General features: G+C 42.4%; 1 protein-coding gene across 1 annotated transcript in view; it reads left to right on the top strand.

The window, feature by feature from the left end:
* The window catches only part of FLT1 (fms-related tyrosine kinase 1), a 95575-nt gene that overhangs the window by 20177 nt on the left and 51585 nt on the right, over nt 1–23813 (top strand). The window contains 4 exon segments of the mRNA XM_009882830.1: nt 5–122; nt 2117–2286; nt 2698–2857; nt 18170–18284. Of these exon segments, the coding sequence (XP_009881132.1) occupies nt 5–122; nt 2117–2286; nt 2698–2857; nt 18170–18284 (563 nt within the window).

The following is a 23813-nucleotide window of genomic DNA, read 5'->3' as shown; positions in this document are numbered from 1 at the left end:
TAAGATAAAATGTTCATTAATTTGAAGCGTCGAAGAAAAACTGCACTGGAGGCTGTAGCTGGAAGAAAATCCTATCGTTTGTCAATGAAAGTGAAGGCATTTCCCTCTCCAGAGGTTATATGGTAGGACAACAGTTTCTTCCACATATGCATATTGTATCTCTTCTTAGATGAAAAATAACATCTTGGTAAAATATTCAAATAAGATACCTTGAAAAGGCAACAAACTGGAAGCAATATGGTTGTGGAGTTTTGTTGGAGGTTTCAGGATTATCCTGGGTTTTAACAATAATATTCTGTGAAAATATTATCTCCATTTTGCAAATGTAAAAAGGAGGTCTGGAAAGTTTAAAGCTCAGATATTCAAATATGTTACATATATCTCCTGTTGAAATCAATGGACTCTCTACAGCTAAATGTCTCTACCAACCTTGACTGAAGTGTTGCATCCACCTTCACTCAGACCTAGATATGAGACCGAACTCGCATTTTTCACATTAGGAAAAAGAAAAGGCAGCTTTACTTAAAATAACTCGCTGAGTTGAGTCAGACAGACATGCGCTAGTAAAAAAGCAATGGAAGTTTGTTTTATTATGTGGTGATCTGCAGGTTGTAGATCTACTTTAGTGACTGGAGCGTTGACTTTGGCTCACGTATACTGTGCTAAGAAATCTTTTGAACAGCTTTTTGTATGCACTCAAACCACTTTTATATGAAACAATGTTATCTATTCATGATCTCAATATTTTTTTTTTGTTTAAATCATTTTAAATACCAGTAGCTCTGGCTCAATTCATTACACTTTAACAAAGGGTCTATGACAAGACTGATTAAGAAAACAAACCATACACACATGAACAGTGAGAGTTCATGTTACTCACAGCCAGCAATTACTTTTGCTCCAAACATTTTGTTTGGTTTTAAAAAACCCTTACATTCATAGCTCCGCATGGAAAATTAAGGGGCAAAAGTGGAGCTGATGCTAGCTGTTTATACAGTATTTTCTGTTTCTTTAATGGTTGAGCTTGATGACTACACGTACAGATCCAAAACTTCTGAAATAGAAAAGTTCCATTTAAACAAGATTTTTTGATTTTTTTAAATTTATTTATCACTGTGAAGTTGGTCAAACACTGGAACAAGTAGTCCAGAGAGGCTGTGGAGTCTCCATCCCTGGAGATATTAAAAAGCAGACTGAAAATGGTCTTGGGCAACCTGCTGACCTTGCTTTGACCAGGGGGTTGGATCAGGTGTTCTCCAGAGGTCCTTTCAGCCTCAACTGTTCTGTGGTTCTGTAAAATACAGATACAGTGAAAAGCCTAAATCCATAGTCCTTAAACCCAACTCTTAGTGCTAATAACTGTAAGAGTTTTCTGTAAACACTTACTAAAACTTGCGAATCATTTTAATCAAGTCCGTCATCATAGTGAAACATTGTTGCCCACTTCTTCTAACATCATGTCAACCTTCATACAGCAACTGACTGAAATGTGCTTTACGCTGTGTTTTAAACTTTGAAGAAAACTGTTGTGCTTCTTCAGGAATCTGTGTGTGAGCAACCGTTAGTACTTTCTATGTTGATTTTCTGTTATCTTTAAAAACATTCACCTGATAGCAGGATATCTGATTCTTAAGTGCTTATCTAATCTACTTACTCTTCCTCTTCCTAAAATCACAGCTGTGCTTAGGCTACTGTAATACTTTGTCCCAGGATATATTCTGAGGTCATAAAGAAATGGCCAATGCTGGATGACGCAACCTTTATTTGTGCGAATGACTCTCAGCCAAAATGGTTGTCTTCTAGACTAAACGGCGGCATGAGCATGGAAAACTGGGATCTTCAGAGACAGAGTTGTAATTTTCAGCAACTCTTAAATATTATATAGCCCTGTTGGTTCCTTATCAATTTCAATATGTAGAATGGTATTCTCCAAAGTGCTTTATATATATCAGCAATCTTATATGTAAGTGAAGAATAAGCCTCTGGTAAACAAAATCTCAGACTGTAAATTCAAATCCTTGCCCAAAGATTGAGAAATGTTGTGAAATGCAATAATGCAGGCAGTTTAAGCAACGCTATTATTCAAAATTTTGATTTCTGGAATTCTTTTAAACAGGTTAAAAGATGGGCTACCTGCTGCTGAAAAGTGTGCTCGGTACATGGTTAAAGATTATTCCTTAATTATCAAGGATGTTGCGGAGGAAGACGCTGGAAACTACACTATAATATTGAGCATACGACAGTGGAACTTGTCTAAGAATCTTACAGTCACTCTTACAGTAAATGGTAAGTTTATGGCACGTTACCACTCTTCTCCTGAACGTGTAAATGCTAAATTCTCATTAAGCTAGATTTTCATTGCTCTTGCACAGCTCAGATCATTGTGGGTTTTCTTACTGACTTTTATGGACCCAAATCCAAGCCTCATATGCAGAGTGACAGACCCATCTTGGAATCAGAAGACAGACACTGGTTTTCACTAGAAGGGTTTCTGTCTTCCACGGTCACATACTTGCTCCTGATGACTTAAATGTGTTACAAACCACTCATCTGACTTGACTTAGGCCTGCTGTATTCCTTTGTTCTCCTGGGGATTTTTCTTATTACTCACCCTGCAGGAATGTAGTATTTTCATGATCATGCAATATGGTCGAAATGAGCTGGTTTTAATCGCTTTCCAATTTTTATGCTTTACAGTGAAACCCCAGATATACGAAAATGCAGTGTCATCATTCCCCGATCCCAATCTATATTTACTGGGCAGCAAACAAGTGTTGACATGCACAGTGTATGGCGTTCCTCAGCCTAAAATTACATGGATGTGGTATCCCTGTAGACAAAACCATTCTAAAACAAGGTAGGACCGCTTCCTTACTTCTATTTAGCATGTCTTCCCTTACTATTACATTTAAATATTTACTTTTTTTACAAGAATAAAGCTTGCCGTGACCATTCCTTAGTCAGTAGAGTTTGTATACTTTCAGTCAATGTATTTTTCAGTAAACATGTAGGCATAATGCAATTTTTTCTACATCATTGTTTTGAAAATGGAGGGCAGAGTTGTTATTTTGTATTGCCACTTAGGTTTATTTACAGTTCACTACTGTTCATGCATGCAGTGTCCAGAGGTGATAATTGCTTTTCAATTTTTATGAGGGAAGCCTTGAAGACAGTGTCTTGTAAAGTTCACATACTTTCTCATGGAGGACATTTCCATGCTTTCCTCCATGCACAGTGATTCCCCTGTGTGGCTTCCTTTGAAATTCAACAGAAAACCATTATGAAGGTCAAATTTTTCTTATGATACATTGACTCATGGATTCAGTTCAGCAAGCCAAATGTGTCCAGCATTGTCCAGATGATATTTCAACAGGGTAAAATATAAATGGCACCACACAAGCTTACTTGATGCTGATGTGGCGCTTAACTAATCCTCTTTTATATTTAAGCTTTTTTTTGAACACTGTTTCTTATGCTTACAAGTTTGTGTGTTGACTCATTTATCCAAAGCTCTTCCTGAATCATGAAATCTGACACAATCTTAATGATTAACGCTCAACCTCCACAATGGCATTAGCATTAAACCGCTATTGGAGGGTTCAAACATGCAAGGTATTTGGATCACAGCACAACGAAGATATTTAAAAACCTAACAACAGTTCAGGAAACAACATTTTTCTCAGCTTCTGTTGAAGTTAATCATTTTACATAGGATTTAACAACTGTAATGCTTTCACAGAATTGGGTTTTAGTGCCAATCCAGCCAAACATTTAAGCATATGCCTAACTGCAGGGAAACAAGACACCCTATTCAATTAAAGAGGGCAAACATCATATTTCAAATTAAGGGTGCTTGTAAGTGCTTTGTGATCGGTGAGAGAGTGGTCAGCACTTCCTAGATGCACACATAGTTTTTCCAATTACGCTTTGCTTTGGCGTTACGCTGATGGGTGGCTTTCTGTGCCCTTCTCGCCAAGAGGTGGCACTAGCAATCTCTCCTTTTGCTGGAATAGGTATAACCTGAAATTCTCCATTTCAAGGACAGGTGAGGGCTGCACTTCCTCTATTTGTTATGTTACCTTCAAAGGAGAAGCTGCAAAATTCTGAGTAGTAATTTATTCTTACTTATAGGTGCAAGGTGTAAGAGAAAAGAAATCGCACCATCATTTAAGTAAAGAAACCCTGTGAAAGGCACATAGGAAAATTTTCAATCTTTGAGTTTCTTTCAAGTGTTTATACATCTAGGCATACACTGGAGTGAAATTACAGTGCGGCACTGATAAAACAGTTGGTTCTTCTTTGGGAGTTGGGGTGGTGCTAGCCTATTGTCAAATATTTCCTTCTCTTAACAAGCACAGATCTGCGCTACAGCACAGGAGAGCGTGTCATCAGAAATGGAAATTAATATCCACAAGCAGGTGTTTAATAATGTGCTAAACTGTAGACTCAATCAAATGCTAATTAGAAGTGTGTTTGAGCAGGTGATCAAAGGACAAATGTAACAATTTGAATCAGCTATTGGCTCTGTTACAAGGTTGTTTCCAGACTTGCTTCCAAATTACCTTCATAATTGTTCTGTGACAATTCTCTTTAACCCCCTCCCCTTCCTTCTCCTTTAAATGCTCATTGAAGAAGCTGTCTGGAGAACAACATTTTTAATGTTTTGCTTAAGAGAAGTGGAATGACTCCCTCTGAATAATACGATGTCAATTAACTATCGCAGAAAGGCAGAAATACCCGAGTAATTACATTTTGCCTCCTGCTCCGGGAAAGGGTCAGAGTGAACTACCTCAGCAGCTGGCACAGCTTGCTCAGGCTGATACCTGTGCCACTTCAGGTGTTCTCCCTGAAGAGCTAGAGAACCCTTTAATCCCACCCATTTCACTATACCTTCCTTTTTGTATGAGGGGAGGTTTGCCTAAACAACAGATTTAAGGTGCATCTACCTTGTGCAGCAGCTCAAAAATGCATCTTATTTTCCCATCATAGCATTTATTTGGATTTACTTGCCCAACATTAGGTTTCCAAGGCTAAAACATTGCTCTATTTGTGCTTAAGGAGTGCCTATTTCTGTGCATAGATGTACCTCGTACCTTAAACTGATAAACCCCTACAGGTTACCATTATTTGGTGTATGGCAGAAGGGATTCTCACCAAGTTTCTGAGTGCCATGCCACTGGACAGAGCACACGCTCTGAGTAAAAAGACGCTGTTGCTGCAGAGACCTTGCAGTGCACAGATCTGTTTGCGTCAAGATTCATATCTGTGCTTAACTTTACATCACCTGAGTACTATCAGTGCAAGCTGGGGGATGATGCATAGGGCATAAATTAGATGGTTTTATTTTGAAGGACTCTTGCCTATGGGCTCCTTGATAGAAACTGTTGGGTTATCTGGCTGCTTCTTTCAATTTCCGTTCAAGACAATATTTCTGTTTCAAATATCTAAAAATACCTCAGTGGATTCCATTGCTTTTAAATAAAATGCGGAGATATAGTAATGTTTTGTGATTAATACAATCAATTTGCCTAACTCTTCTCTCTACATCATTCAGGCCGGTAACAGGAGGCCAGCCAAATTAAACAGTTTCCATAGTTTCCTCATAACAAATAAATAAAAAAAAAAGGCTGTAAAATTGCTCAACAAATTTGACTTTTTGGAATGTGCAGAGACCAACATAATTAAAATTCCCTGTTCTTTATTTTCTGTTCAAATTGCTTTGCTTAAACCAAGTCATGAAATAACCTTTTGTTAGCTAGCTATCTAACTAGATGGATAGGTGGAAAGATTCTCTTCTGATGTTCACCCCTGCAAGGAAACATAGAATAGTCAAGAAAAACTATATCTGGGGCAAAAAGTAATGTTTTGAGGTTTTTGAAAGCTTATGCAGAGCTAGTAAATTCAGAGATGGCAGGCAAAAAAAACAGTAGAAGATGCAAGGAGTGTTAAAATAAAATGCAATTTAAAAATTAAAGATTGATCTTTCTTAAATGACTGAGAAACTTCTTTTCCAGTGCTGTCTTACTCCAGCTTACTGTGGTGCTCCGTAGCAGACACACATTCCCAGGCTGGGAAGCCCCCAGTAGCTCATTGGATATAGCAGAAGACAGCCTGCAGGACACTTGTCCTGCAGTGTCCCTCAGCCTCCTTGGCCTTTTCCTTACCACTGTGGAGTTGTTCTTTCTGGCCTTGTTTTTGCTGAGGTTGGGTTGTCAGCGGAGGTGTGCGGAGGGGCAGCCAGCGGCAGGGCTTGCTGAGGGGCTCCAGAGCCAACCAAGCTGGTGTCCACCACCTAAACCTCATCAGCTCTGAGGCTGCAGGACGAGCATCTGCATGCCGGGAACGTGCTTGATGCTAATGGTTCTTGACCTGAATCTCTTCAGCAGGCTTGTGTTTATCTTAAACTGGTCCGGCAGAGATTGCCAAGGAAGGCACATGGGGTATTGATATTGCTCAGTGGAAGCACTGGTTTCTTCAGCAGTTGTGCGGTGTCATTTGAGGGCAGTTTCTCTCTCTGGACATTTCCATGTGGGTAGTGCAAGAGACATCTTCATTGTGCTCTGCCCAAGGTTTGTCCAGTCAGTCCTTTAGAAACTGCACACAGGTGCAACACTGAAATTTTACCTTAGGTGTTCCAACTCTCCCACCACCTTGCTGCTTCCCTCTCTCTCTCTCCTTGAGCTATCAGTTTTGTTTAGCCTCAAACTGAATATCAGATTATTATTTTACAACTCTGCTGTTACATCAGTTCGCATTTTTTTTTTGTTTTTGCTTTTGCTTTTATCTGTGTGTGTGCGTGTGTGCACGAGGGAGAGAGAAAGATGAGAGTATTGTAGAGATGCCTACAAAAACAAAGTTGTTGGAAAAACTGGTACCTGATTCTCTGCCCCCTTGACTGTAGTGTTTGGATATGAACTCTTCTTGATGGTAAAACCACCTGAACGGTGGGTGGGATTGGGAAGGAAGAGGCTGAATACTTGAAGTTGAGAACAGAAGCAGGCAGCAGGGACCAGGGGCTGTGCAGCAATGCCTAAGCTGGTACTGCTGCCAAAGAGCTAATCTTGGGAAACCACGATGTTTGTAGCACTCTGGTGTCTGTGAGTGCTCTTTGAAATCACTACTGATTTAACACAGAGTGATAGGAAGGGAATATTAGCTCCCTTCAAGGCTTGTCTGCAGTACAAAGGTAGGGTCACATGCATGATTTTCTACAGAAATATCTCTCCAGCACTGCACAGGCAGGAATAGATTGTGTCGTGGATCTCAGTGAGGCGAAAAAGAGAGGTTTTCCTTGAAACTTCTGCAGGGATGTGGAAGGCCTGAAACTACCGTAATGCAAGTGCATGGCCAGACTCCCACCAGCCTCAGTGAAAGAGGAGGCAGGCCATGTGTGCATAGCAGTCTAATTGCATTTCTGCATTGTTTATGTCGGTATATTAACAAGGGACTGAAAGGCAGAATCATTAGGATGTGCTTGGATAGATTATCAGGGGAAACCAGATTTGGAACATCAGTGAGGTATGTAAAATGAACAAGTAAAGAACAAATGTTAATTGTACTTAATTAGAAATGTACTGAACCACCCAAATTTAATTGTGGATGTCTGCAAACATCGATGCCCATTAGTTTGTCCACAGCGACTGTTTTTGTTCCCCATGCCACCTTCTATTTTCGGGAAGGGGAAGTCTGAGTCCTTAGAGCTGGTAAAAGTAGGTCAGATGCCATTAATAAACAGGTAGTTCAAAAATGCTTTTGTTTAATTTGACATGTGGCCAGATCCTCAGCTCTAAATTCACACTGGCTGAGGATCTGGCTGGTGGCCTTTGTGCCTTCCACTCTCTACTACAAGAAAATCTTCTTACAGTGATCTAGTAATGTAAAGGTACTTAAAATGAGTACATAAAAAAAAAAAAATTATGCTAGCTCTTCCCTTATTTTGCTATGGTTGAGGAAATACATTAGCATAACACAGACCCTGTGTTTTTCACATAACTTTCCAAAAAATGTAGAGGAACAGACATGAGCATACACTGCAGTAGCATGGACTTGCAGAGTATTTGAAGCCAAAAGAGAGAGAGAAGTGAAATAGCATCTGATCTGCTTCAGCCTGAACAAGCAATGTGCTGAAGCATCTCATTTTGCGCTCCACTGTGAGCCAAAAGTCAACGTGTGTGTGTGAATACCTTCTATCTTCTGAGAAGAGCTAGTAGGTCTGTATCTTCGTCCTCAGTCGGTATTTTGGATATTTTTAGTATTTTTTAATATTTTACTTACAAAATGCTATATGAATCAGACCTTGCATATACACATGGATAGATACGGTTGACAAATATATGCTATACACCGAGTACAGTTTGCCCCAGTCTGTCTTCAGGGTAACACAGTGAGTGCACTGGTGAATGGATTCTGCAAGCTGGAAATGGTTTTGCTATGGGCCTTAGCTGAACTAGAAGCTTAATCTTACAAATTTCAGTATTGCTAGTTTTCAACTTACTTAAACCAAAGTTTTCCAAGTCTATTTCCAAAATGTCTTAAACCAAAATGCATTATGTTGCCCAACTAATTTTTTTTTTGAATGGGTCATTGATCAAACTTAAAACATAAGGACTGCAGTGACACCCAGATTGTTAGGAGTGCTCTGCTTACTATCATACTTTTACCCCTCGCTCTACTATCTTTTTTTTTTCACTTGCTGTTCCTTTGGGTTTTTTTTTCCTTTTTTTCCCCCAGTTTCTTTTTTCCTCTTGTTCCCTTCACAGGGTAGTCTCTTGGCTATACTAAGGACAGTCTGACACCTAGTCTTAAGAACACATAAGGATCATGCAAAGGGTGGGATGTTATTGCTTGGTCTTTTACTGACTGGCCCAGCCCGTAGAAACCAAAGCGTGTGACAGGCTGTACGTGGGGACTGCACGTCGTGAACGAGGCCCCGCACGCCGGCGGTGTCCGAGCCAGTGGGACGTCCCAGCCCGAAGCCAGAAACCTGCTCCTGCGCTAGCAGGGGCTCTTGGCCAAAGGAAGGCACCAGGTCAAACTCTGTGTGTGCTTAGGAGTGATTATGAATGGAGTACTATTACTGGATCGAGTACACCTTTTACAAAAATATACAAACTTTAGTTAGCATCCTTTTTCCTTTTACGTGTACGCCTTTCAAAAAGCCTTTGCAGAAGGCTTTGAACAGACACGGCGTATGAGGTAAGATCATGCTCAGAAAAAAATATTCAGTTAAAAAATAGAAAACAGGGGTTAAGAGGGAACAGCCAGTTCTTGCAGCGTAGGGAGGTGACCAGTGAAGTTTTTCAGGAGCTGGTGCTGAGGTCTGTCCTTGTCAACATGTTCAGAAATAACCTGGAAAAGGTGGTAAGGAGGTGACAGAGTTTGCTGATGATATTAAGTTATTCAGATTTGTGAGGATGAGGGCTGATTGCGAAGAAAAGCAGAACTATATGAATCTGGGTATCTGAGTGATAAAGTGGCAGATGAAATTCACTGAAGATAAATGTGCATGATGTACATGGGAAAAAATAATTTGACTTTCACATGTAAAATGTAAATAGGCTGTACATGTAAAAAGACTGTTGGTTGATCATTACTACCCCAAAGAGAGATCTCAGTGCTGTGATACATGGGTTTGTAAAAGCAATCACAACCATGGGCAGCTCAAAAAGCAAATCGGGTATTAGGAATTACCGGGAAAGAAATAAAGAGTAAAGCAGAGAACACCATGATAACTCCACATAAATCCATAAATTTCCAACTTCTTTTATACTATGAGCATTTCTTATTCTTTTATCTCAAAGGATGCAGCCAAACTGGGATGCACACCAGCAGGGGCAGCAAAAAAGATAAAAAAATTTTCAGAGAATGAGAGGAATGTGTGAGGGATGAGTGAGGAGGGAGGTCAGGGCTCTGCTGCCCAAAAAAGAGGTGACTTGTGGGACTGCACGATAGAGATCTACAGACTTGTGAAGGACACAGATGTCTAAGGATTGGTTATGCGTGTCTTTTCCAGTTCAAGAGGTAGAAGCCATTAACTGAAGCCAGGTGGAGTGCAATTCGGAACAAAAAAAAGGAGATTGCTCTTCTTGTAGTGGGTAGCAGATCTGTGAAACTCCTTGCCAGAGGACTTTGGGGGCTTTAAAAAGTTTGCACAAAGTCTTGGAAGAGAAATCCACTGAAGTGTAGAAACAGCCTCCGTTGCGGGAAGCTCTTGAACTGATAATAATTGGTGACTGGGGGAGTATTAGGAGGAAGTATCTGAAGTTAGTCGTGCTCTTACTCATCCCCAACCATCTGCTTATGGTCATTGTTGAGACAGGATATGGGGTAGATGGATCCTTGGTCTTATATCCACGTCTGTCAGTATTTTCACTTCCTGTTTTCCCTCTAATCAATTCCCCTCTCTTCTTAAAAATGTTTCCCTCCATTCTTTCTCATCCCTTCCTTGTTTTCTGCCTGCACTTCCAGTCCCTCACTCCAGTCAGCCCAGAGCTGCTCTCAGACCCCTGCTTGCAGTGAAGCTGAAAACAAACCACCATGAAAAGCACAACCTCAGTGCAGCAGTTGTTTCATCTCCTTCGCTGATCATTGGAAAATGGAAAAGGTGTTAGTTGTGCTTCCTACTTGTCAGCAAGACAGGGAGTATGGAGGACTGTGTAAATAGATTAGTAAAGAGTCGCTCCTTTCTAGAGCCGAGAGGACTCAGTCGGGACAACAAAGAAAAGGAAGGGAATTTCATTATTACAAGGAGGAAGGCATTAGGGGTACCTGGATTTTGGAAGGCTATAGATGTGAGGTTATGCCTAGAAGACAAGCGAGCTGTTAGGAATGACTTGTGCATGAAATATGACTTATGCTGGAAGGGTCTGAACAATAGCTTGGACTTTATATACAGGGAACTTATTTGGAAATAGAAGAAACAGAAAGTAAGAGTGGACATTGTATATAGAGGTTTCATTGCCTTTCTCTTTAGGTTTCAGACCACTCAAACAAAACAGAGAACACCTCTTCCTTTCAGCACAACACAGACTATTAAAATCAAATGCATTTTCCCATCAAGAAGTTATAGGTGTTTGTGAAAACCTCATGCTTTAAGTGATAATTCTGTAGTTCCAGCCGGCATTCAGCTCCTCTGTGGAGGACATGTTTGGTGCTCTCGAAGAGAGAGAGTGGAGGCTGAGTCACAGTGACTGCATGGGAGATGAGAGTGATTACAGTCTAGCAAAGGAGGGAAAGGAGGCGGACAAGAAGGAAGGAAGGAAGGATTGGCTGAAATATGATGGTATTCTGTGTCCATGAAGAATACTAAGCAGTGTGAAGCAGGAAATTGAGGGTCAAGAAACAAAATAAAATTATCAGAGAAGAAACTCAAGGTGAGACATTTTCAAGTCACCTCAGGATGTGCAAACACCTCAAAAATTACTTTCCAATTCTGTTATGTTCCCTAGTGGCCAGGGTTTTCAAGTACTGGCAAAGAAGTTGGAAGCAAAATGTGGGTTTTGGTTGCCTGGTGGCCCTCACCCTGAGTTACTTGTACTTTTTGTTGTGAATAGCTGGTATTGCAGAGTGCTTAGGTGTGCAGATGCAGAAGTGATTTTTTTTCCTGTTGAAATGTGACTATGGACTGATGAAGGGTTGAGAGGTGGGATAGGTTAGACTACTATTGATCTTACCGCTTCTTTTGAGATAGTTCAGGTCAATCAGCTTTCTGCTGTAACATACTGGAGTGGTTCAGGGCAAGCCATAATGTTTGGAAAGGATGACTGTGAAAGGGAAACATTATCCATTTATCTGGCTGCATGTAGATAATAGCAGGAAAGGCAGTGTGCAGCTGTCAAATGCTTTCTTTTTCCATAGAGCCATGGTGATGAGCAACAAGAGCATGAATGCCATATGCCCTACCATTTTGAAAGATGCTCACCAGGAGGATGAGGCATTCAGGACATCAGGCATCTCCCCTAGAGAATGTGCTTTCCCTCTAAGTATCCCTCTCAATGAGGACCTAGAGCATCCTACAAAACAGAAAACAACTCAAACACCACTCTTGAAACTGTGCAGTGCACCAGGGCCCCAATGCAGCCTAATGCATTGAGGTCACTGAGAAATCCTCCAACCACCCTGCAGCTCGGCAGTGACAGCACAACTAATAATGTCCTTGGCCACAAGTTGCTCCTGCTCTGAAGACGGAGGTTGAGGAGTGGCGATGGAGACTTGCTGCTCTCTGGGAGTCATGAGCATGTCTGAAGTGAGATGGGCTGGTGCTGTCCCGTCTGTTCTTGATGGGCAAGTGTTGACACTGCGGTGGGCAGCAATAGGGACCAGTGACAGTGAAAGCAGATAGGTGAAGGGCTGAAGAAAGAAACATGCAGAGGAGGAACCTGCACCACTCTCACCAGGACTGCTTGTTTGGCATTCCTTGCTAAGCTCCTAAATATAAATACACTACAGTATATGGTGTTAACTGTACCCACCTCCTACTATTTGTAGAAGATTTCCTCTTAGCTCCCCTAACCCACATACTCTGTGTGTGTGTGTGTACTGGGGACGGTGCTTGGGATGAACTCCCAGCTGGCTACAGCTTTGCCACTGCGTGCGGTGGGCCCAGCATTTCGACCTCTAACTGATTATTTTTGGCTGAGAGTGGGAACATTTGGACCACCTCTTCTTAATGGGCAAGCGCATTACAGTGTTACAGCTAAAGCTTGTGGAGCACGCTGGCGGGGGGCCAGCACACGTTCTCCCCCTCCACCCCCATTAAGCACGTTTCACAACCTGTACATGCTCCCTGCTACTATTTTCCCTCTCTGTTTCCTGCCTCAAATTGACTCAATATTCCCCAGGACACGTGGCTACGCCAGCCCCGCACTACCAATTGCATGGCGCTGGACGCCGAGGCACGGAGCAGGCGAGGCCCATGTCATTCAGGTCTTTTTTGATAACTTCCAAGAGGAAAACAGTTCCTATATATTCTTTACAATTACAGGAATTTCCAGAGTTCCTGTCTTAAAGTTAGTGCCGTCACCACCACCTCTTGAAAGACATGAGTCAGCCCAACTTGAATTTGTGATAACATTGCCCAGATGCTGCTAGGAATCAATTGCTGCCCAAAAAAAAAAAGGGTAGATGCTTGGAAAAATATTGTGCCTGCCGTTAATCACTCTCAAAAATGGTCACCATCAGTGACAGAATGGCTTCCTCTTGCTCCTAGTACTGGTGCAATTGCCAAATACTACATCAGTAAACAAGAGTGTGATTGAGGCTGCCAGTGGCTTTGCCAAGAGGAATGCTTAGAGAATTGGATGGGATGTTACAGGAGGGAAAGATTGCAATGGCCTCTGGCATCACACAGGAGGGTTTGGGAGGGAGGAGATGAGGAGATGAGAAGACAGAAGATGAGGATTTTTGCAACTGATACAGGGACTGAGGCTCTTCCGCTGGTATTTGTCACTGTACTACTAGAACTGCAAATTGAAGAACTGTCTCCAGGGTGGGGGAGAAGATGTGTCTGGACACAAGCTGAGTCTAGGACTTTCATTTAGGACTGTCTGTCATACAAATCTGACTGTGAATAAGTAGAGAAATCCTTTACCTCAGCTCCTATGCTCGGCTATAAATCACTGGGGTGACAACAAAACCGCTTTTATTCTGAGTTCAGTAGTCTCATAGGCAGGACTTTAGCTTGGAGCTGGTTGGTAGTTTGATTTCAGTGAAATACATCAAGACGACATGAAGTACTCTCTTACCCTGGAAACTTTTCCCCATCGATAGTTATAAATATACCACGCTATTGTGCTTGGCATGCTGTATGCTAATAGAGGTGAGGGCTCTGAAACTCATTAGGAAAGGGAGCGGGCTGCAGAGCAGAGTGAGGACAGTGTGAAGCTAAGGTTGATAACCATGGCCTTGTCCAGAATAGGCCATGGGAGTTTTCTTATCTCACTTTGGCAGGAGGTGCTGCTAGCTTCCTGTGCGAAATCAGGAGCATATGCTGCTTTCCTCTTGTTGTTTGGCTTCCTCCGCTACACAAGACGGTTCCCAGCACTGTGATTATCTTTGCATCTTCAAACATGGCACACTCTGCTTCCTCAAGGGCTTGATGTATTCTTGAGAAGCAGGCTGGCTCCCCTCCCCCAGGCCACTTCTCTAGGGCCCCCGCCAGTGCCAGCTCCGCACATCACAGACCTTTTTATAAAGCTGAACTTACTTCTGGTTGCATAAACCTCGCCCCAGCCCTTCCAAAAGACCTGTAAATTCCCAAAGCAAAGGGCGGTGAGTGGGTCCGCCGGCGGAGCTCACCCCACACCGCAGGCAGCCGGGCAGGCAGGGCGTGCTGCCGGCATCCCCCGCACCCCAGCCCCAGCACAGCCTCCTTCCCCCAGCGCTGGGCTTCTCTGGAAACCCGCAGGAGATCTAACAGCTTCTGTTTTTACGAAGGAATAGCCTGTTTCTCAGGCTCGTGACTCAAAGGACGAAGCGTGCCTGTGCGTGCGGGTGGGGGTGTGTGCGTGCACACAGGCAAGGCGCGTGCGAGCACGCACGCAGGCACATGGAAAAAAACACTTAAGGGGTGAGAAACCTGCTTGCTCTGCTTCTCCCAGCGCTCAACTAAGGCAGCAGAGTCTGATCACCTTTGCTCTGAGGTTGCAGAATGTTTACAAACATACCTTTGTACGCCCCCGTAGCATTTATTCTATAGGACCTCTATACGTGCACAGTTGCACCCACAAAGTAGGGACGTGAAAGGATCTGCAGGGAAACAGGTGTAAGAAGTGCTTAGAAATCTGCTGGCAGATATTAGCTTGTTTATCAGTCTCTGCGCACACTGTGTGCTTTTTCATTAACCTGGTGGTAACCCTGCTGTAAGCTTTCCTGACGATGCAAAGCAGTGAGGCTCATCCCACAACAAAACATTTCAGGAATTCATGTGCTCCGGAGATATCTGGAGTACGATTCAGATATCCAAAATTCAGTGGGATTTCCCTGCAAACATAGACAGTTCTTGCTACAAATAGGATACCCTTGCTATTTTACTGAGTGGATAGTCTGGAGTAACTTGAAATTTCTTTACAAAGCATAAAAATATGTAGCTGATGTTATCTGAGGACACATGCAACAAAACATCAATTGAATTAATGGGAAGCTGATTGTGTATTTTGGTCCCAGCCAGAGTAAATTTTTATATTTTCATTTTTTTCTCTTTCTTTCCAAGCATCTGTACTTAACACAAACATTTGGTTTGATGACTGCATCTAAATTCAGCAGAGCCTTTTCTCTATTTCTGTTACAAAATGCCTGTTGTTAGAAGCTGGTCAGGTTAGGAGGTGGGACTCTTAATTACTCCCACTTGTCCCTTCCCCATCTCTACCCGATGCTGTTGGCTTAAGCGGTGGCTCCAGGTGGCACTGCTGGGAGCAGCGAGAGGAAGGATGGCTGAGTACGAACCCGAGTAACCAGCTCAGGAGACTGGAGGTGGCTCGAGTTCTCTGTCCCTAAGCTGTATTGGTGTATTTGAGGTTAAAGTGAGAGCATTTGGCAGCTGAGGAGAGAAAGCATCTGGTTCCGCATCCAAAAGGATGACTCTGAGTCTTGTCCGAGACTTTGCCTGGCAGCCGCGCTGCAGCTGACTCATAAACGTTTGCTGATCCAGCAGACCGTGGAGCCGAAGTGGCGCGTACGACAGTACTCGCATCTCCCGCTGCGTACCGTGAGCTGTTGGATAATGTATTCTCAGCTTGACTGTGACTCCTTTTTTATTAAAACCATGGACAACAGCTATTAAGGGTATTCAATTTTCTCCTATAATTGCATTAACTTTGTAATTGGCAGTTTGGAGATAGTATGGTATGTGAAGTCAGTAGAGTTGCCATATGTACCTCCAGGGCTAATATTTGATCTAGTGTTTTACATGTGTTTTTCTGGTTATTGTGATGTTATTGTAATTATGATGGTGGTTCATGTTATGGTATTAATGAGTAATCAGCACCCCATTGTGCTAAGTATCAACAAAGACATAACACTGTCCTCATCCCTAAGACATTGCAACCTAAATATATACTGTCTTTTTCAAGGAATTATGAGGAAGAGTATAATAAGAACTAAGCCTGGAGGCTCCAGAGCTCCAGAAAGGAGACTGGAAATGCCTTTCAGAGATGCACAAGCAGTTTCTGAATATGCATTGTACCTTCTTTCTGTCTTTTACCAGAATATGTGTCTCTCTTTAGTCAAGAGCACAAATTTTCAACATTGTAACAAAAAAAACCATAAATTCATTCTGTGAGGAAAGGAAAAAAAAAAATTAAATTACTTTTTATTATGGATGAAATGAGATTTTGGGCTCTCTGTCTTCCTGTACAGCGATTGCCCAAATATCCAGTCACATGCATGTGCCTTCAATCCTGCCTGTTTGTGTGCCTACAGTACTGACATCATGAAATAAGTTCTGACATCTGCTATGGCATGGAAATGTTGTCGACTTACCAATATTATCATGTCTTCTGTGTTCTAATCTTGTTGCAAAAACAGACTTCCTGAAACATTAAATGTGCAAAGTAAATGGCATCTACCTTTCTGAACAATTTCTAACCATTTTTTCCCATCTGAATGCATCAACTGTCTTAGAGCAGCTGTCTTTCATCCACCCTGGCCTCAACAATCATGTATTAGAAGTTGGTTTTTAAACCAGAGTCTGGAAGAAATGATTGTGCAGATAGGGCTTTCTTGCCATGCCATTGCTCCTTGTCATTTCTCCATGCTTGAATAACAATGGCCTGCTTCTGTTTTTTGGCTTTTTCAGTTCATTGAGCATCTCAATGCATGTTAAGAAATTTGGGTAGACGATCATATATCTGTGCTAATGATCGCAGCCCAAGTTAGTTTACATATCATCATTTCTTCAAGCAGTAATATCTGCTAAGACAGTGGCCAGTTTGACGCAATGCTGCACAGTTAAAAACAAGCATGTAAAGTTAGTGTACCACTGATATTATAAACAACACAAAGTTTAAGCAAGCTGCACAGTTGGCTGAAGGGAAGTGAACCTCATTCTTTGGTCAGGATTGCATCACATGCCATTAGCCAGTCACTGGTCTTTAAAGGTCATTTCTTCAAGCAACTGATATACATATCAGAACTATTTGATTACAGATACTACAGTCGTTATCTTTCAAATTCATGGAAGATCAAAGGAACATATCATATTTGAAAGAGCTTGACCCTGCTGAAGGGTTAAGCTCTACTGTTGAAGCTGGAATTGAACAAGCAACAAGTACATTTTGGATGAAAAGCAAAACTAGATAACCTCAAAGAAGAATAGGGACAGACAGCATTTAAGAAGCATTCCAATGTGTTTATTTCCATGTGTACCAAATTAGGCTTTGGGAAACAAATTAGCTCTACCATGACCACACCTGAATATTCTGATTACAAGCCAATTTGTTGCGTAAGGCAAAAATATTTTTTTCCCTGAGATTTCCATTCATTAACATGACTTTGATTTTTTTTTCAGATTAAATGAACATTTAAGTCCCTTTGGCAATTAGATACAGTCTTGTTTAACTTTGTTTTTCTGATTTGCAGGATTATGGTTATTTTTACTGTGTGTCTTACAATCATTGAACCCCAGTATTGATATTTTCCCATTTTGTAAACTGAACTAAAGAAAACATTCAAAAATGAGAACCTGCATCATTTTTCATGATAACAAAATGCATCTGCACATAGTAAAACAGCAACCAATACGTTACAGAACAGATCTTGAAACAAATACAATTTGTCTTGAATTTAAGGCTGAAAATAACATGAACTCATGTTTGAAGCCAAGCCTGAACCATGACAATGGCTGAAAACAGGAGCATTGGAAATGGAATGTTGGTCTTGCACAGCCTTATAATTAGGCTCAGATTGTAAATTCTGACCTCCCAGGCACAGTGGGTTAAATGTTAACACTGACTCCAGAGAGCTAATGTTCAAGGAGGGGCTGTGGAAGTGGATCCAACCATCAGACTCCAAACCTCAAGATTTTATGAAGAGTAATTAAACTTGCCTGGTCGTCACAGCACCTGTAAAAGTTTCCCTGGCTGATCACTGTTTCCAGAAGAATTATTTTGTCTTATGTGTTGAATGTTTCAGTCTATCACCAAATCAGTAAAACTTCAATTTTTGTTGTCTTCAGGCGCGGCTTTTGCTCTTATACTGAAGGATCTTTCATCCTGAAAGCTGGCAGCAACATAGGAAACAGGATCCAGACCATCACTGAGCGAACAGCTGTAATAGAGGGCAAAAATAAGGTATGATTCCTGGGAGCCAATACTCTTTCCGTGTGACGGCTTGTGTTGAAAAGGCACTGTAAGATGCTATTGAGGTTACAGTAAAGGAGCCAGTGTTTTTATATTGTTTAGATTTGAAGAGCTGCATACATGCAATTAACTTCCATACTTGGTATTCGTCTGCTGAGATGTAGAGATGTACTTATTCCTGCATGCAGTCATAGTAAGGTAAGTGACATGCCAGGAGAGTATATCAGCGGGATTCACCATATCTGCTTTCTTGCTGGTCTGTAATATCTTGGGGCACCTCAGGAGCACAGGGGCAGGGTTCCAGGCCATCTTTGCTTCATTTTGTGACATTGCACAATTTCCTGTTGTTTTTCCTATGAGAATTAAACAATTTACTCTCAATAGAGAGTTTATTCACAGATGTGGTCCTAGATTATTAGATGACCAGGTCTTTTCTTGCAATAAAACATTTAAAGGGCCAAATGAATCCAGATTACAGAAGCAAAGAGACATCTCAGTCAGAGACAGCATGGTGGGATTCATCCCAGCTGCATTAACTGCCTAAATGTTAAGTGTCTAGTCCAAGCATCCTTTTATGGGCCATGGGGAGATGCAGGCAATTCTGAAGGATGTGTAGGCCTGTCGTGTGTTGGTATCTAATGTGGGAGAGAAAGCCAATAAGACTAACCTGCCAAGGGCCATGGAGGATTCTCCATCAGTTAAAACCTTTAAATCAAGATGTTTTCCGCAAGGATGCCCTAGATTAAATGCTCTTCCCTGGGTTATACGTGAGACTGATTTGGTGTGGTTGCGTAGCCTGTGCTACAGAGGAGCTCAGGCGAAGATGCACAACGCCATGCCACTGTCACAGCATCTGGTTTCACAGACTAGATTTATTAGTAGCAGTAATGGCTGAAGAGATCATAAATTTTAAAGCCTACCTTATTCTAGACCTGTCATTCCCAAGGACACCGAAATGCTTTTTGTAATTCTAAGGGCACTGGTATAAGACTCCTTTCCTTGATGGCTGCCTTCATTCTTCTGCATGTGAAAGTGGATATAAACTGTAATTCCTCTCATGGTAGGGCCCTTTCACACACTGCAGAACAAATAGGGCTTTGCACGCAGCCAAGAATCAGGCCTGGGACTGCATTTTCTCCTGCTGTTGTATTATTTAGAAAGTACCACAGGTGTTCGTGGCACCGTTCCAGCACGTGGGAACGGGCTGAATCCCAGTGAGGCATTTGCTCTATTTAGCTGGCCACCTCTAAGTGCTTAAAGATCAAGGCAGAGATGGGAGCGAACAGCCTCCTAAGGGAGACTATCGTAGGAAAGCGCTTGAAAAATGGGACATGAGGAGGGGTTTGAAGGAGGAAAGGGAAATCGTTTCAGGCACAGGAAGACACAGTCTAATCCAAAGGGGGAATGATGAACAAAAGACGATGAGAACGAGTTATTTTCCAGAAGGCATCCAGCCATGCTATAGGTGAAGTCTTACCTGCTCACAGGGTGTAGAAGGAGCTGTCTAATGACCAGACCTCATACTCCTTGTGTGCCATGCGTTTTGGAGTCAGCGGAAGAGGAGTGGCTGAAATGTCAAAGCAACTTCCAGTCAACATCAAATAAATTCCTCCCTGGAGGAAGAAGCTAATAATGGGTCCTTGTGGCAGAACGGCAGGTTTTGCTTGAAGTTTTTGGCAAACAACCCTTTTTTAAAAATGTACCAAGAAATGAACCAAGGAGTGGACTCTGCATGTGTTACATGGAAAATTTTGCAGTGAAACTTAGTGGTTCTCCTTGATATTCCTTGTTTTCATGCTGTTTAGTTCAACTAAGAAAGGTCTACCTTGCATTGCTTTAGACCTGGTCCCTATGGGGAAGGGGAGGATAATGAAACAATCTCTCTTCTCGGCTTTCTCACAGCTTTTCTAAGGTTTCTTCATTTCTGCTGCTCTTCCATAGCTTTTCAAGCACAGCTGGATTGCTATTGTGAGTAGAAAATGCTGTGAGTTGCATGATTTGTGCACACACAGCTGCTGTAGAGCATCCAGGATATCTTTTTTTTTCGTGGGAACCTATAGCTTTTTACTCTTTGCAGTCCAAGAGTCATTCTTGGTCTCCCAAAGCAAACTCAAAGGGACACAGTTCAGACAAAACCTTTCCTCATCTGCTGAGATATTGTAAGACTGTTAATAGCACTGGGCTCTCTGAATGCAGCATGTCATCACAAGTGTCTGGCTCTGATGGACTGCTACTGTGAGCAGTTCTGCTACTGCAAACAGCTATGAACAGCTCTCTGAGGCACTTCCACATCAATGGCGTCCTGCTATCTAAACAGTGTCTACCCCACTTCCACATCCAAGCATAGCAAGCATGGTAAAAACAATCTCAAAGCTCAATGGAAACAACAAAGACTTGGGAGACAAAGCAGTAGGAAATGGATGAAGAAACTTAAAAAGTTGCACATTTGGGTTAGCATGAAAGGAGAAATGGGGGCGACCACAGGATGAGATTATTGTAATCAAGGGAAGAGATGAACAAGAAATAGTCAAAAGGTTTCTTTTAGCAATCAAGGTAGCTGTTTTCACCTTGCTTAAAGACATTGTGCCAGTTCCACCCGTTTCCTGTATGTGCAACATCTGAGTGTCTCCAGTTTGGCTTTTCACTGTGGTAGGTTGATTGGTTGTTTGTTTGTCTGTGGTTATCAAGGTAGCCACAAGTATATTTTTAAAGTCAGAAAAACCTCAAACCCTGTGTCTGTACGGTTAAAGTAATGCAGGAAGCCTGTGCTGCATTATTCTTCTGGTGACAGAGAAACCGTGACAACAACAGTGTTTTAGTAACGTTTCCGCTGAAGCCTCTCTAAACGGACATTGAGAAACTTGAGTGGTATAATGGAAGAACTTTGTAACATAAGCCGTAATACTTAATCATAAGAGAACTCTTGAAGTGATTTGATTCCCCCACCCAAAGTTTTCATTCTCATTTTGTTGGACATTCCAGTGACTTCCCACAAGGTTGGGCTATTCTTAGGCTTATCATGTAAACAGGTCACAGACACTCTCCTGTCATTCAGCTGCTAAAAATCATCACTTCTCAGTGTTCCCAGCTAAAGCTGACTGCTATGTATAACTCAGGGCCAATGCTGATTGTTATCATCCTTAGCATGGTCAGTGTTCATTAAAATGTCAATCTGTGAATGACCTGCAATAATGAGGTAGAAAGGGCTGGTGTGTTCATTGGTATCAGTGCATACATCAGGTATGTGTTCTCTCCTGTGTGTGCAGGCACACACTGGGTTATCAACAGCTTTGAAAGAAGAAGTCAGTACTCCTTGTGTTGGCGTAAAAGGGATAGGGAGCTGCAGGAGAGGTGGACAAAGATCCTGGGCACGGAGAATGCACAGAAGGCAAGTTCAGATAGAGTAGAATGTGTTGGCCAAGAAGAAAGGATGATAAATCCAAGGGAAGGATAGAGTAGACAGGAGGGCAACTGAGTACAGGGAAAAGAAACCACCTTGGTTTTGGGAAATAACCTACTAGAGCCACATTCTTGAGAACCTGAAATGGAACAGAAAGTCCCTGACTGCCCCATCCCTCTGCTGCTAGCAAATGTTGGGGTTCCACTGACCATAACAGGTACCATGAAAGCTGGGTCTGTGTCACAGTACATGCCTCGAGGAACTGTGTATAAAGAATAGTAATACATGAAGTTGTGGTTTATCATTCATATCTGTATGTGTACGTAGACAGATATGTATATATATGACCTTGTTTTCCACTGCGTAAATAACTTACTGACATAAGCTTTTAGTGGCCCCATCTCTTGTGAGTGACAAAGCCACTTGACTTCAGGGAAAATGAAAAGTAATGACCTGGTAACAAAATTCTGCAAGACCAAGCCTAGGCTCATTCTTGTCCATCTCCGGTTTGGCTGGCAACAATGGGTCAACCTGGCATGTGCTGACTGTGGGTAGTATTAAAAATTGTGACCATCCAACATAAAGGTGGAATGCAAGATAGTCAGAAGAGTCAATCTCTTTTGGACACGACCGATAAGGCATGACCATGCAAAATAGGACGGGTCCATCTCTCCTGGTTCTTCTATGCTAAACGCTAAACCTCTAGTTCTCTTCCATGTCCCCTCATTACTGATGAGATGAGGAAGCATGTGTTGTGTCTGGTCTCAGTCCTTACACATGCCAGCTGTATGGCCAGTACATCTGTGCTGATTGGCCATCTGGAACCCAAAGCAGAAGAGAAAGCTGTTTAGCTCACTACAACAACACTTATTTTGTTCTTACTCCTCTACTCAACAGCTGGTTTTCATGAAATGTCTGAGATCTTAGGGGCTTTGAGTTGTCTGTCAATTTTAGTTGAAACTGGGCAATGTGTTCAAAAATTACTGAGGGCGTGGGGGAGGAGAGGATACTGGCAGACAGGTGGACGGGCTGGCAGAAAGATGGACAGACAGACAGTGTGATCTTCCTAGGAAGCCAGGCTAAAGATAGCAGTGGGAGCGCAGCTTGCCTCTCTTTCAGCACATTGTAACTTCTCCTGGGGCCTTCCTGAGTGCTACTAGAATGGCTGTCAACACTTTTAAGGAGATTGCTGGGAGGTGCCAGCTGAGCTGAGCCCTTGGTGAGATTAAAACCAGAACTTTGCACCTGCCTGCACTTGGCCCTCGGGGCGCAAGGGAGGTGTGAATCGAGCACTGCCTCACTCCACCCGTGGCCTGGGGAAGGAGGGCAGGGAGGTTGCCCATGGAATAGCTGTCTCTAGCATGATCTTCTCACCAGTCAGCCATCTGAGTTCAGTCTCATGGCCTGTTTGAGCTGGACAACACTGGATGCAGAGGGAAATCACAGCTCTAACAGCAGTGACTCGCCTGTCTGACCTGAGGGGGAAAGAGGTTCTCTCCTGCCTGTGTTCATGTCCTGCTACTGAAGATACTTTGGTGTTTCTTCTGCGGTGGTCCTGAAGGTGAAGCGTGTTGTCCAGATGTTTTGCACTGATGCTTCTTGCCAGCACGTGAGGCCTGCAGATCGTATGTCTTTGGCATAAGCAGAACAAGCCAATGGTGTGCTGCCAATATTTCAACATGGGTCTTCCTAAATAATATTCCTTTAGCTAAAGATAAATCCAAGGGGGTGAGGAGAGCATATTTTCATTTATTTCCATTTTTTTAACAAATATGTTTTCTTAAAGCTTAACTAGGAGGGAATCGACAGTATTTGGCAGACTTGCACTAACCTGCTCAATGCTGGAAGGACAGTATTTTGGTTTTTAAGTGTATGGGCTGTTTAGAGAATCAGCAATCTCTGGATGGAGCCTGTGTCTGCAGAGGCTTTCTTGGAGTCAGGAAAGAGTCAAGTTACAAGCCATGTTTTCTGAAGCCTCCTCTTGCTTCTCTGCCATCAGCTGGAGCAGTGGGAATCCTCTATCTAAGCTACTTTGAGACAAGAGAAATTCAAGCAGAGCCTCCAGGGGAAAGGCTGGCCCACCCTGACTCCAAGCGCAGCTATCATGCCAGTTGCTTTGC

This window comes from Charadrius vociferus, unplaced genomic scaffold, assembly GCF_000708025.1.
Source record: "Charadrius vociferus isolate BGI_N301 unplaced genomic scaffold, ASM70802v2 scaffold93, whole genome shotgun sequence".
In the NCBI taxonomy this organism is placed as follows: Eukaryota; Metazoa; Chordata; class Aves; order Charadriiformes; family Charadriidae; genus Charadrius; species Charadrius vociferus.
Note: the sequence above shows the minus strand (reverse complement) of the source record. Positions and strands in the feature narration are given on the sequence as shown.